Here is a 14,942-nt window from a genome sequence, read left to right on the forward strand (position 1 = left end):
ACACAAGTGCCCCCGGCTGCAGCAGCCCGCAGATCGAGGCAGCCAGGGGTTACTCAATGTACAAGAAAGCATTGTGCTACATCGCTTCAATCCTCCAGGGGGCGATAAAGGCATTTAAAACCCAAATAAACCCCAAATAAACTGTAAAGAAGAGTGACGTCAGCAGTATATTTGGTCGGAAAAATGCAGTTTTCACTTCCTATTGTTTGACTTGAAGTAACGAAAGTGGCTCTCGTCGTGTTGGTTGCTCTTTGTGCCTTTTACGCCACATTATCCAACAAGCCGCAAGCAACACAGAACAGGTCGGTTTAAATTTCTCCCCCTATTCACACACGTCGTCGTACATGCAGTTCAGCAGGTGTTTCATCAGCAGGTACGCTAGTTTAGTCACTAATGTGTGCAACTTTCTGTTAAGGCTGTCAAGAGCGAAGCCTATTTGGTAAATCTGGCTCATGACGTCATCAATATGCGCCTTGATTCCGTTTTTTGAATAGTGTACTTTTTTGAGGATTTATGATCTTTTACCTTTTGGCTTATTTCAAACTTCAAATATTTATTATAGTCAACTTTGAAGCTAACAATGTACACCTGATATTGTCCAACTCTTAATTACCGATTCCGATATCAACCGATACCGATATATACAGTCGTGGAATTAACACATTATTATGCCTAATTTTGTTGTGATGCCCCGCTGCATGCATTAAACAATGTAACAAGGTTTTCCTAAATAAATCAACTGAATTTATGGAAAAAAATGCCAACATGGCACTGCCATATTTATTATTGAAGTCACAAAGTGCATTATTAGGGGGTAGCGGGGGGTGTATATTGTAGCGTCCCGGAAGAGTTAGTGCTGCAAGGGGCTCTGGGTATTTGTTCTGTTGTGTTTATGTTGTGTTACGGTGCGGATGTTCTCCCGAAATGTGTTTGTCATTTTTGTTTGGTGTGGGTTCACAGTGTGGCGCATATTTGTAACAGTGTTAAAGTTGTTTATACCGCCACCCTCAGTGTGACCTGTATGGCTGTTGACCAAGTATGCCTTGCATTCACTTGTGTGTGTGAAAAGCCGTGGATATTATGTGACCGGGCCGGCACGCAAAGGCAGTGCCTTTAAGGTTTATTGGCGCTCTGTACTTCTCAGTCTTAAAAAGTCATACATTTTACTTTTTGAAACCGATACCGATAACTTCTGATATTACATTTTAAAGCATTGATCGGCCGATGATATCGGCAGTCCGATATTATCGGACATCCATAGTTAAAAGCAGTCATTGATCCCGAATGCTTCATCAATAATCTCCAGCATCCTCCTACCTATTGACTTTTTATTTTTGTTTTTTATAAACCTTTATTTATAATATTAAACAATTACAAACAAGCAAAGAAACAATGATAATCAAAAACAAGTACAGAAACAGTACAATACAGTGCCAGGGGGTTGTAAACTCAATAAAGAAACTAAAAGTAGAATGCAAAATATATATATGTAGCAATGTGTAAAGCCATAGGCTCACACAAGTTCTGTAAATAATCAAAATTTGGAACACAGCATCATAGTTTTCACAGCTTTTTGGTTGTTAGAGGTAGAAAGTAGTGTTGTCCCGATACCAATATTTTGGTACCGGTACCAACATTATTTCGATACTTTACTATATAAAGGAGACCACAAACAATTGCATTATTAAATCTTACAGTACATTAAACATGTTTCTTATTGCAAGTTTGTCCTTAAATAAAATAGTGAACATTCAAGACAACTTGTCTTTTAGTAGTAAGTAAGCAAACAAAGGCTCCTAATTTAATCTGCTGACATATGCAGTAACATATTATGTCATTTATCATTCTATTATTTTGTCAACATTATTAAGGACAATTGGTAGAAAATGAATGATTAATCTACTTGTTCATTTACTGTTAATATCAGCTTACTTTCTCTTTTAACATGTTCCATCTACACTTCTGTTAAAATGTAATAATTACTTATTCTTCTGCTGTTTGGATGCTTTACATCTGTTTTGGATGATACCACAAATGTGGGTATCAATCCGATACCAACCTTCTCAGTGGCCTAGGGGTTGGAGTGTCCGCCCTGAGATCGGTAGGTTATAAATGATAAATGGGTTATACTTGTATAGTGCTTTTCTACCTTCAGGGTACTCAAAGCGCTTTGACAGTATTTCCACATTCACCCATTCACACACACATTCACACACTGATGGCGGGAGCTGCCATGCAAGGCGCTAACCAGCAGCCATCAGGAGCAAGGGTGAAGTGTCTTGCCCAAGGACACAACGGACGTGACTAGGATGGTAGAAGGTGGGGATTGAACCCCAGTAACCAGCAACCCTCCGATTGCTGGCACGGCCACTCTACCAACTTCGCCAGGTTGTGAGTTCAAACCCCGGCCGAGTCATACCAAAGACTATAAAAATGGGACCCATTACCTCCCTGCTTGGCACTCAGCATCAAGGATTGGAATTGGGGGTTAAATCACCAAAAATTATTCCCGGGCGCGGCCACCGCTGCTGCTCACTGCTCCCCTCACCTCCCAGGGGGTGCTCAAGGGTGATGGGTCAAATGCAGGGAATAGTTTCGCCACACCTAGTGTGTATGTGACAATCATTGGTACTTTAATTTTAAGTAGTTACAGGATCATACATTGGTCATATTCAAAGTCCTCATGTCCTCAGTTTATAAATATGATATACATTAAAAAAAAAAGATGTGATGATAAAAAATATCGACGTAATCATAGTATCGAGTAGATACGCTCCCGTACGTGATATCATTACAGTGGATGTCAGGTGTAGATCCACCGATGGCGTTTGTTAACATTTTGGTGCCGTCGAGCTACGGTGTGTAGTGAAGCATGTTTAGCTATTCCTCGTCCTGCAGGGATGATACTTGTAAGAAACTTACTTTATTTGTCACCATGGAGGCGAGGATTAGTGATTTAGAAGTAGCTACAACACTGCAGACTGCGAATGAACGTTCGTCGCTAGCTAGCCATGTCTTAAAGCACCTCTTCCTGAGGGCGTTTCAGTGTTATAACTTCACCTTTATCCTTGCATTTTGAGCCAAAATGCGTCCATTGTTCCTTTTCTGTCTACACACTGTGTCTGCTTGTAAGTACTCCGTTATTGTGCACTGCCGAACATGCTCGTCTGCTCTTAATACCAGCAATGTCATGCCGTGACGACGAGGGGGGCGCGGGAGGGTGGCGGACCGGTACTTTTCAGCGGCGGTATAGTACTGAATATGTTTCATTATTATCGCGGTACTATACTAATACCGGCATACTGTACAACACTAGTAAAAAGCGTTTTAAAGTAAAGTTCTAATTCTTCTTTAAAGGTACAAAAAAACGGTTGCGTATTGAGAAACTTACATTTATGACTATAAAACTTAGCCAATAGTATAATGAGGTTGCAAAGGTTAAATTCCTTTTAAAACATTTCTCATACTGTGTATATCCAAATAGCACATCTTTAAACCAAAGCACAAATTTGTCATGAATATTGTCCTGGATGAAACGACCGATGCTCTGCCATAGTGACCGAGTGCTTTCACAAGTCCAAAATCCTACCTATTGACTCCACAGCATGTCCGCCAATCTCCCCCGTCATATTATCTGGGAGTCGGAGCGCCTGGTGGCCTACCTCCACCCCCGCCCTTGGACGCCCGGCTGTGTGATCCTGGAGCGCCGCACGCCCCGATCGCTGGCAGGGAGCATCTTCCACCTGGAGGAGGCCGAGTATCTGTCCTGGATGCTGGGGGCAAGAGATGTGGCGAAGCTGCTGTGCGACAAACTCCTGGTGCAGAGGTGCGCGCTGGTGGCCAGACCGCTTGTGGATAAACCTGCTCAGGTGTGCACTTATATATTAGTGGTTAGGAACGACCCCTTATCTTTTAAATCAGGGGTGTCACATTGAGAAAAATCTACTCCCAAGTGGGCCGGATTGGTAAAATCACGGCACGATAACTTAAAATTAGTCAACTTCAGATTGTTTTTTGTTTAAAAATAGAACAAGCACAAATGTACAAATCATAATGTTGTTTTTTTTTTACACTTACATTTATTTGTCGTTGTTTTTATTTTCTGAATAAATTACGTATTTTTCATAGTTTGGCCGGGGGTGCGACTTATACTCAGGAGCGTCTTATGTGTGAAATTATTAACACATTACCGTAAAATATCAAATAATATTATTTAGCTCATTCAATTAGGAGTGACAGATTGTTTGGTAAACGTATAGCATGTTCTATATGTTATAGTTATTTGAATGACTCTTACCATAATATGTTACGTTAACATACCAGGCACGTTATCAGTTGGTTATTTATGCGTCATATAACGTACACTTATTCAGCCTGTTGTTCACTATTCTTTATTTATTTTAAATTGGGTTTTACCAAATTAATTTCCCCAAAAAATGCGACTTATACTCCAGTCCGACTTGTTTTTTTCCTTCTTTATTATGCATTTTCGGCCGGTGCGACTTATACTCCGAAAATTACGGTATGTGATAATGTTCATCAGTCAACTAACTCATTGGTGTTAATTTGCAATCTATGAAGTTAAAAAAAATTATATCAAAATCAAATTACAGGATGTTATTTATGTAGTTTGATCATTTTCCTCGACTGATGTACTAACATCATTGATTGATGTTAGATTATGTGGTTTATTATGTACATATGTAGCATCATCTACAAAGATACATATAATTGCTATTTCGCCATCCAGTGGACACATTTAGAACAGCCGTTTCATTCAAAAATTTCAGGTTAATTTTTATACTTAGCAAACTCATCCCGTGGCCTGATCCGGCCCTCGTGCCGTACGTTTGACACTAGAGATGTCCGTTAATGGCTTTTTTGCCGAGATCCGATATTCCGATATTGTCCAACTCTTAATTACAGATTCCGATATCAACTGATACCGATACAGTCGTGGAATTAACACATTATTATGCCTAATTTTGTTGTGATGCCCCGCTGGATGCATTAAACAATGTAACAAGGTTTTCCAAAATAAATCAACTCAAGTTATGGAAAAAAATGCTAACATGGCACTGCCATATTTATTATTGAAGTACAAAGTGCTTTTTTTTTTTTTTTTAACATGCGTCAAGACAGCAGCTTGGAATTTCGGACATGCTCTCCCTGAGAGAGCATGAGGAGGTTGAGGTGGGGGGGGACATGTATATTGTAGCATCCCGGAAGAGTTAGTGCTGCAAGGGGTTCTGGGTATTTGTTCTGTTGTGTTTATGTTGAGTTACGGTGCGGATGTTCTCCCGAAATGTGTTTGTCATTCTTGTTTGGTGTGGGTTCACAGTGTGGCACATATTTGTAAGTGTTAAAGTTGTTTATACGGCACCCTCAGTGTGACCTGTCTGGCTGTTGACCAAGTATGCCTTGCATTCACTTGTGTGTGTGAAAAGCCGTAGATATTTTGTGACTGGGCCGGCACGCAAAGGCAGTGCCTTTAAGGTTTATTGGCGCTCTGTACTTCTCCCTACGTCCGTGTACACAGCGGCGTTTTAGAAAGTCATACATTTTACTTTTTGAAACCGATACCGATAATTTCCAGTATAACATTTTAAAGCATTTATTGGCCGATAATATCGGCAGTCCGATATTATTGGACATCTCTATTTGACACCCCTGTTTTAAATGGAAATATGTTCCAGAGTCAAAGTTATTAAACCTGTAGTAAGAGTGGGAGTATATAACTAACGCAAATAGTTCGCCTGTTTGCAATTAGGTGATCTGTAATAGTGTCAATAAGACCTATTTACTACTACTCTACCAGTACTTAAACAGTGTTTAAATGTTCCGATTGTTACTCATCAGATTCGAGTTTTCCCCCTCCACGGCCTGGATGCGCAGTGGCAGCCCCTCCTGGCAGGGGAGGAGGAGCACAACTCTCATGACCCAGGCTACACCACCTCCAAGACGGCGCCTCGATGGAGCGACGCCCACCTTACTGAAATTCAATCCCGGATCCGAGCCAAACTCCCAAACCCAGACGCTCCACCCAATCTCACCTTCCTGGGGGACAACCAGCGCCACCCCGGCCTCTTCCCCCGCATCGTTCGGGGCGAGGAGCCACAGTGGCGAGTGTGGGAGGACGAGGGTCACGTGTCCTTTCTCACCCCGTTCCCCAATGCTCCTGGCTTCACTGTGCTCGTCCCACGCCGGCCCTTGACGTCAGACATATTCCGTCTTGATAAGAGCGACTACGAGGGGCTGGTGGTGGCCGCCCGGAAGGTGTCTCATCTTCTGGAGAAGGGTTTGGGTGCCTGGGGAGTTGGGCTAATATTTGAGGGGTTTGAGATAGACTATGCTCATGCAAAGCTAATACCGCTGCTGCAGCTACCGTCTTCCAGGGAGAGAGACCATGCCGCTGCGTCCGCAAATCCCCGGTTCTATCCCTTGTACCCTGGTTTTGTCACATCAGAAGACGGGCCTGAAGCTTCCTTGGAGAGTTTGGATGAGATGCATGCCAAAATTACCCAGAAGTGATAAACCTTCAACATGGAAGTTATCATTAAAATACCTTTTTTTTTTGTAATCATTCAACATCGAGATACTGATTAAAATATATATTTCTGTAAACAATTTGTTGTCAATTTAAAGGAGACACAAGTGGTAGAAAATGGATGGATATGTAATAATCTGGCCAGAAATGGTACTGCAATCAGTCAAAATTCTGTAGTCCCCTCCCCCTCTCCCTGACTGAGGTTGCTAGGTACGAAGCCGAATCCAGCTCGATCAACTGGGCTACTCCCAAGAAACTTCTAACTTCCACTGCCTCTTACTCGGTCGGGGTTGAGGTGCTGGGACCACACTAGCTGAATAGACAAGCATTTTGTCAATAATAAATCTCTAACCAACACATTTTACACAGAAATTAGGCTAATTTCAGGAAGTACGTAATGCCTGCGTACAATATCACAACAAATGGCTACCATATGGTTATTGTCAGTACTATCAGGAAGTACGTAATGCCTGCGTACAATATCACAACAAATGGCTACCATATGGTTATTGTCAGTACTATCAGGAAGTACGTAATGCCTGCGTACAATATCACAACAAATGGCTACCATATGGTTATTGTCAGTACTATCAGAAAACAAAGACTAAAACAAACTACAACCAACGCCAGCAATGGTTATACCGGTGAAAATAAGTAGAGCATGCTTAGCAGACTAATGTACGCTCAAAACTAAAGAGATATTTTACCAAGGTATACCTATAGGCCACTGTTTCAAATTGCCATATAACTTGGTATATGTGGTCCACAATATGTAAACACGTGATTTTATCATGTGATTTGGCTGTCTCTATACATTTCACATTGCCATGACAGCCGTGCTAATGTTGGAACCCAATTCCTCAGCGTATCAGCATATTGACAACAAAATAGGCTCTGACACTATCCATATCCACATATGGCAAAATACATTTCCGACAAATAAAACCTAGCTAGCATACTAGCTCGGTCAATGACACATCAACATATAGGTTAACGGGGTAAATCTATGCCCGCTAGCCTGTATGTCGGGGAAAATATATTTCCGACAAATAAAACCTGTCAGTTCGAATACACATCGACATACAGGCTAACGGGCATATATTTACCCCGTTAGCCTGTATGTTGTGTCATTGACCGAGCTAGCATGCAAAGCATTCGTTGCACGGACATACTAGCTTTGTAAGACAAGATCATAGACCGTATTAGACAATATAGTTTAAATACGAAATGTCCATTTCCATTTATTACAAGTAATAAGAAAACGTAAATGCCTGACTTACCTATCTCCGCCTTCAATCGTCTCCATCTTTCAAAGTCATCCCAGATACAAATCCTCGTTTTGTTCCTGGCTTTGTCATGAATAAGTTGAGAATCGGAACGGCGTCTTTTGATTTACTAAGGTCTGACATGTTTAGTAACTTCACCAGTGGCAGTAGCTCGACAAAGATGGCGGTGCATAACTGGCAACCTGGATGTGACACTCGCGGACTTCCTAATTGGTCAAAAGGTAGAGGGCGGGGCATCGAAAAGAAAAACAATATTTCGGGGCTGGAAATCTAATTTAGAAATGAACATATCCCGCCTGAACTATTTAAAAAAAAAAAAAAAAGTTATTCAAAAAGAACATGATTTATTAATGCCTTTTGACATATCAGGGTCATTTAATGACTTGACATGGAAATATTAAAGTATTACATATGGCTCCTTTAGTTAATCCGTATAGCGCAGGGGTGGGCAATTAATTTTTACCGGGGGCCGCATGAGCAACCCGAGCACTGCTGGAGGGCCACACGACAATATTTCAATTAAGTTTTGCACAAATTATTTTTGATATACCGTAAGATAGATAATAATATTTTCATTTAACCTAACTTATCTTTATACAAAAGCAGATGGCTTTTGATGGTTTTATTTTTAACACTTTCTTACACAACACTTCCTGATGTATATTACAATACAAAAATGTCAATTTCTGTCACTTCATCCTGCATCCTCTTTGTTGTGAACGTAGCACGTCTGTAAGGTGATTGGCGAAGGAAGAAGCGTTGCTGGTGCGGAAATGAGGAGTGAGGATTGGTTTTCCTTTTGGAAAGAACGAGATAAGTTGAGCTGTGTTAGTATAGCATGCTCAATAAAAGTTTAAAAAGAACGTCAGACTTGGTGTGCACTTCTTCTGGACGCTACAATTGATGTCACAAGTGGGATGAAATGCCTCCCAGTTCGCCTTGCCATCAAACCTGGGAGTCTTCATTGAGGGCGGAATTCCCCCCGTGGCAAGCAGCGTGGCTGCACCTGTAAACGCTGTAGACAACATCTATTTCAGCAGGTCGTTACACTATATTCTTTAAACACAGCAACATGTGTACCACAAATAAGCACACGGCTTTACCTTTACTTGGCAGTCCATGTATTTTTTAAAACACGCCATTCGTCATCAACTTTTCTCTTTTTAGCGTCTCGGGGATAACCGCTGTGCGCCTTCCCTCACAGGACATACGCACATATAACACTTTTCAAAATAAAAGCAGCAGTTGTATTGCACGCACGACAAAGATGTTTTTTAAAATTTATTTTGTATTTGTGATTGCCGCTGCGCGCACGAGCATACGTCCACACGGAAGTAATACAAATAACGCTTTTCAAAACAAAAGCAGCACTGTTGTATTGCACACTCGAAATACTTTTTAAAATTTATTTTGTAATTTATAATTGGCCTCACGCGGGCCGGACAGGGACGTACAAAGGGCCGGATGCGGCCCGCGGGTCGCAGAATGCCCAGGTCTGGACTATAGCATGTACTGTACTATCATTTGTTATCAGCCAATCACTGTTTGCATGACAATTTAAATACGCATGCTCAGTAAATCACAAGAACGCCGTTTAGCACTAGTCCCGCCCCCCAACACCAGGGCCGACTCTTAAGTTTCCCAGATGGGCTAAAGGCGACGATATATCATAGCCGTTTTAAAAGTGACCAACTTGATAGCGCCAGCCGTTAAATTACAGGATGGTATTTACGCCACTGGTAGAATTTATATATCCGTTAAATTTAGTAAACATTTTTTTTATTTTTTTTAAATAATGTCCTGCCCAGCTTCTCGGGCAAATCATATAGAAGATGTAGAAGCCCATATCGACTGTTCAGATTTACTTTACAAAAGAGAAGTGTAGGATACTTCTCTTGTTGCCTTACTTGTATTTTGACTTTATTAAATGTATTTATATTATCATTTGGTGCAGCCGGGCCGGAGCAGGAGGGGATAGAAAGAGAGAAAAAGGAAGACAGAGGGGGGAATTGTGGGGACAAGAGGGGGATTAGACAGAGAGACAAAAACAACAACAGCAAACACAACAACAACAACAACAGAGCAACATCAGCAAATACGACATGTACAAATATGATGGTAAAAGTAATAGCAAATAAGCAGTTACCGAAAATTTAAAAAAAATACAGAAATGACAATGAGCATTATTACACTAAAAATGGAGCAATATGAATACCAATAGAAATAGTGCTATTGATAATAAACAATACCAATACTTTACCTTTATTATCAACAATACAATTGTTCAAATGCAACAATACATATACGTAATGATAACTTGAGATATGAAAGAATGCAGAAAAATGGAGGGGAAGAAAGAGAAGCAACCTACATTAACCTTGTAGATTGTTATAGTAACAATAGGTTAAGCTTTGTCAGTGTGCCATGTGTTATACCCAGTTTACTCTAGGGCAACAATGTTAATATATGTTTGATGAAATGTGATTATGTGCATGAGTGTATGTGTGCATATGTACTTGTATATGTACAGTATGTGTATATGTGTGCTTGTACAGTGAATGTATATGTAAAAATATACTTGAGCGCGAGCAGCAACTTCCTGCTGCCGCTGGAGAAGTCTGAATGACGGCACCGACAACCAATCGAATTGCCTGATTTAAAAATAATCCGACCAATCAAACGCCACCAGATTTTGTGACATGTGTTTAACTAATGAGCATGTGTTGACGGGCAAAACAAATAGCGTATAATTAACGAAAGGGGAAAATGTAATGTATATGACTACCCACACCACAATTAAATTTCAGAGTAAGGGTCAGCATTAGAGATGTCCGATAATATTAGCCTGCCGATATTATCGGCCGATTAAAATGTAATATCGGAAATTATCGGTATCGTTTTCTTTTTTTAATTAAATCAACATAAAAAACACAAGATACACTTACAATTAGTGCACCAACCCAAAAAACCTCCCTCCCCCATTTACACTCATTCACACAAAAGGGTTGTTTCTTTCTGTTAATAATATTCTGGTTCCTACATTATATATCAATATATATCAATAGTCTGCAAGGGATACAGTCCGTAAGCACACACGATTGTGCGTGCTGCTGGTCCACTAATAGTACTAACCTGTAACAGTTATTTTTTACTAATTTTCATTAATTACTAGTTTCTATGTAACTGTTTTTATATTGTTTTACTTTTTTTATTCAAGAAAATGTTTTTAATTTATTTATCTTATTTTATTTTTATTTTTCAAAAGTACCTTATCTTCACCATACCTGGTTGTCCAAATTAGGCATAATAATGTGTTAATTGCACGACTGTAAATATCGGTTGATATCGGTATCAGTAATTAAAGAGTTGGACAATATCGGAATATCGGATATCGGCAAAAAGCCATTATCGGACATCCCTAGTCAGCATTGTAATTCATTTTAATTAAGTTTTGCGTGAATAAATATTTAGTACTATTAGTGAATAAAATATATGCTTTTCCAACCCTGTAGTCAATCTCATTCACATTGTAAATCTTATGTGTCAGCTGCAGAACCTAAATATCAAGTGTTTAAAATAGTTATTTTACAAGGGGAAAAACAGGATTTTCTTTAAAAAAAAAAAAGTTCACATTTCAAGTGTGTAAAATAGAAATTCTAAGGGGAAAAACAGGATTTGACAACGGGTAATAATGAATCTTATGTACATTAAGCCTTCAGACACTGACATTGTGTGGTTTCCTAGCAACACAGCATCCACAGCACTTGGCCCCCGCACACTCCATCTTGGTGACGTACAGAAGCGGCTCGATGCTGCAGCTCAGGTCCATGATGGAGTAGACGCTGATGCCGATCTGGCAGCGGAACTCCACAATGGAGTAGTAGGGCGCAAAGGCCATGAGCACCGGCGGGAGGTAGTTGACCACGATGATGGCCAGGATGATCAGCACCATCTTGAGGGCCTTTTTCTTGACCGGGTGCATCACCTCTTTACCCGTCACAGAGCGACGGAGGATCCAGATGATGGAGATGTTGCACAGGACCATGACTGTGAAGGCGAAGAGGATGACACCGCTGAAGATAGGGTTGACGCTCCTGGATCCCAGGATAGACTTGGCCAGGGCGTAGGCTATGATCAGGGCCCAGACCACCACGGATATACCGATGCGGATTTTGTTGTGTCGGATGCCGGTGAACAGTACGGGGTGCACCACGGCCGTGTAGCGGTCAAGACAGATACACACCTGAACAAAGGACATCGTAAAAAGTTGAATACTATACAGACAAGGTGTCAAAAATTTTGTTATTTTCGAATGATTTACGATTGTACTGTATTAAAAAAAAATCTAAAATGTTTTTTTTTTTTAAATGTTCTGTCCTGGCACTCAGGCAAATCATATTGTTGATGTAGATTCATTGTATTTGACTATTAAATGTTTGAGTATAATTTTACTAAACAAAACCTCATTTCTTTTAATTATTATAGAAACTTATCACAGCTGTTTGTAGGAATGTAGTTAATCATAGAAGTAGCACCCAATGTTATTAAAAATGATGGATTTTGAATCGAGAATAGTTTTGAATCAATTTGAATCTAATCGAATCGCGCGGTGCCCAAAGATTCACAGCCCAAATACAGACCAGGTAACAAATTAAAGCAAACTTTAACGCTACAAAATGAATCTGGCTTTATTTTTAATATGAAAATAATCCCATTAAATTAAATTACTAAAGGAAATCACTTAAATCCTTAATTGCCTAAACTGTATTTTAATATACTTGAAACATTACAATAAAAAACAACGACCTCACTTTTACATTTAAACATTTACTTTTTATTCAATGTCTCACAATATTTAAATCATTACATTTTCTGTTAAATATAATTGATAATATACTACAAAATACCGTATTTTCCGGAGTATAAGTCGCACCGGAGTATAAATCGCACCTGCCGAAAATGCATAATAAAGAAGGAAAAAAACATATATCGCACTGGAGCCCGACCAAACTATGCAAAAAACTGCGACTTATAGTCCGAAAAATACGGTATATATATTGTACAAGTATGTGGTGGAATTTCTGACCTTTTGTACCATATTTTGTGTCTAGCAAAGTCCGGAAAGAGAGGGAGATCGAAAAGCATTAGGAAAGTAGTGGAATGTCTGCTCGTTTCTCTTTTTTCTATTCTGTACCATTGAAGGAGCATATGTGGGGTAGAGTTGAATATATGGTCAGACTGACCATTGTACAAAATGTTTTGATTGTTTGTTATGGCTAAAGGATTCAAGGTTGCAGCAGAATAAACAGGTCCAAAACAACGGGACCTTGACACACGTGGGAAACACATAAAATGACCAAGTCAGACCAAGTCTGGAGCTTTTTTTCTTCATTCCATGCTGAGGGGCGCGCCCGGGGAAAACTGTCTGTGTGCACGGCAATTCAATCCAACCTTGTACCATTTGATTATGGGTAAATAAAACTTTTGTACTAAATTCACTTTTGTTGCTGTTTAAGATTCGGACCTTCCACCACAGTATATTGATACAAATATAATCATTAATATATGAAAAAAGTTCCGCAATAAACTAAGGGGTAAACTGAAAATGATGAATTTATGAATTGTTTCAAATTATTTTTATACTGAGTATATATTTAAATTTTTTAAGTCAATAGAATAGTTATGAATATGTTGAAAGGAAAATATGTTGCACTCTAAATTATTAGAAATTTAATTATTATGAAAACCTTTTAAAACATATTGCAATATATGTTATATTTCCAAGTATTGTAATGTATTGCCAGGTATTTAGGGGGGAACTTAAAATATATAAAAAAATACTTCCACATTGTTCTACTAACTTCTTATACTGTAAGTTAACATTGCACTTTTACTGGTAAAAGACCACAATAAGCTTCTAGTCAAAAATGAACTTCATAATAAACATGCAGCTATAGGGTCCTATATTGCGGGACAACTCACCAGGAAAAACACCCCCGTGTCCTTGACGCCGTACGCAAACCTCTGCACGTACTTAATGGACGTGTTGTCCAGCAGCAGGCTGTTGAGCAGCTCGGTGGGCATCATCAGGCAGAAGTAGGCGTCCAGCAAGGCCAGGTTGAGGATGAAGATGTCGGAGGTGGACGCGTCCCTCTTCCTGGTGGCTATCTGCCAGATGACCAGCCCGTTGCAGGGAGTGCCTACCACCAGGTTGAACACCTTGACGCCGTAGTAGAAAATGAAGCCGTATGGTGCTACGGCGCACACTTCATACTGGTACCAAAGTGGAGGTCCTCTGGTGCTGGTGAAGTTCAAGGTAGAGTTGAACATGGCAGCGCTGAAAAAAAGGAATGGTAGTCAGGTGGGCTGTACAGAAACACATTTAAATTGATGAGCTTACCTTAAAGGACAATGCAGCACTCTGCGGTAACTGGAACTTTCTGTGCATTAGTAGCATAATAAAAAACACGCACACACACCATTTGGGTTGGGCCAGGTGGTGGCGTTGCACCTTCTCAGCCTCCTCTCATGAATAAATCATACGGGACGTTAGCGTGCTCACAATAGTTGCATCAGGGCCCTGACATTACTGTTGCATTGTTGAAGCTGAGCCCTCAGGCTACTGTCCTGGTGCAAAGTCATCGTGCAGTGCAAACAAGTGACGCAAGGCGAGAAATCCAACGCAATGTGTTACAAAGACGTGTAAAAAAAAATAAAAAGAGCCTCCTGGGAATAAAAGAAAATCTTGCAAAGTCACAAAATACAGTAAACACACAATTGCACATGTCCTGGTAAAATATACTGTTTGGCTCTTATTAGCGCTTAAAATAGGGGTGTCAAACGTACGGCCCACGGGCCGGATTAGGCCCGCGAAAAGGTTTTATCCGGCCCGCGGGATGAGTTTGCTAAGTATAAAAATTAACCTGACATTTTTGAATGAAAGAAACAGCTGTTCTAAATGTGTCCACTGGATGTCGCAATAGCAATTCTTTGTATCTTTGTAACTGATGCTACTACATACAGTATGTACATAATAGAGATGTCCGATAATGGCTTTTTCGCCGATATCCGATATTCCGATATTGTCCAACTCTTAATTACCGATTCCA

At 40.1% G+C, this 14,942-nt stretch overlaps 2 protein-coding genes across 2 annotated transcripts; one reads left to right on the forward strand and one right to left on the reverse strand.

The window, feature by feature from the left end:
* The first annotated feature begins 128 nt into the window (after positions 1–128).
* On the forward strand, positions 129–6,627 carry LOC133633555 (uncharacterized). The gene is made up of 3 exons (XM_062026113.1): positions 129–302; positions 3,605–3,869; positions 5,860–6,627. The coding sequence occupies exons 2-3, from the start codon at positions 3,606–3,608 to the stop codon at positions 6,529–6,531; spliced, it is 936 nt and encodes a 311-aa protein (XP_061882097.1). The 5' UTR covers positions 129–302; position 3,605; the 3' UTR covers positions 6,532–6,627.
* Positions 6,628–11,207: 4,580 nt separating this feature from the next.
* On the reverse strand, positions 11,208–14,713 carry LOC133633556 (P2Y purinoceptor 1). The gene is made up of 2 exons (XM_062026114.1): positions 13,816–14,713; positions 11,208–12,076 (listed from the first exon to the last, which is right to left on the reverse strand). The coding sequence occupies exons 1-2, from the start codon at positions 14,161–14,163 to the stop codon at positions 11,549–11,551; spliced, it is 876 nt and encodes a 291-aa protein (XP_061882098.1). The 5' UTR covers positions 14,164–14,713; the 3' UTR covers positions 11,208–11,548.
* Between the last annotated feature and the right edge of the window lie 229 nt (positions 14,714–14,942).

Source organism: Entelurus aequoreus, linkage group LG18 (genome assembly GCF_033978785.1).
Source record: "Entelurus aequoreus isolate RoL-2023_Sb linkage group LG18, RoL_Eaeq_v1.1, whole genome shotgun sequence".
NCBI lineage: Eukaryota > Metazoa > Chordata > Actinopteri > Syngnathiformes > Syngnathidae > Entelurus > Entelurus aequoreus.

What these genes read in the sequence shown, in the direction of transcription:
- LOC133633555 (XM_062026113.1), top strand. Translation starts at nt 3,606, where the DNA reads ATGTCCGCCAATCTCCCCCGTCATATTATCTGGGAGTCGGAGCGCCTG. An exon ending in TTGTGGATAAACCTGCTCAG is followed by an intron (nt 3,870 to 5,859) that starts GTGTGCACTTAT and finishes GTTACTCATCAG; the next exon opens with ATTCGAGTTTTCCCCCTCCA.
- LOC133633556 (XM_062026114.1), bottom strand. Translation starts at nt 14,163, where the DNA reads ATGTTCAACTCTACCTTGAACTTCACCAGCACCAGAGGACCTCCACTT. An exon ending in ACACGGGGGTGTTTTTCCTG is followed by an intron (nt 12,077 to 13,815) that starts GTGAGTTGTCCC and finishes TCCTTTGTTCAG; the next exon opens with GTGTGTATCTGTCTTGACCG.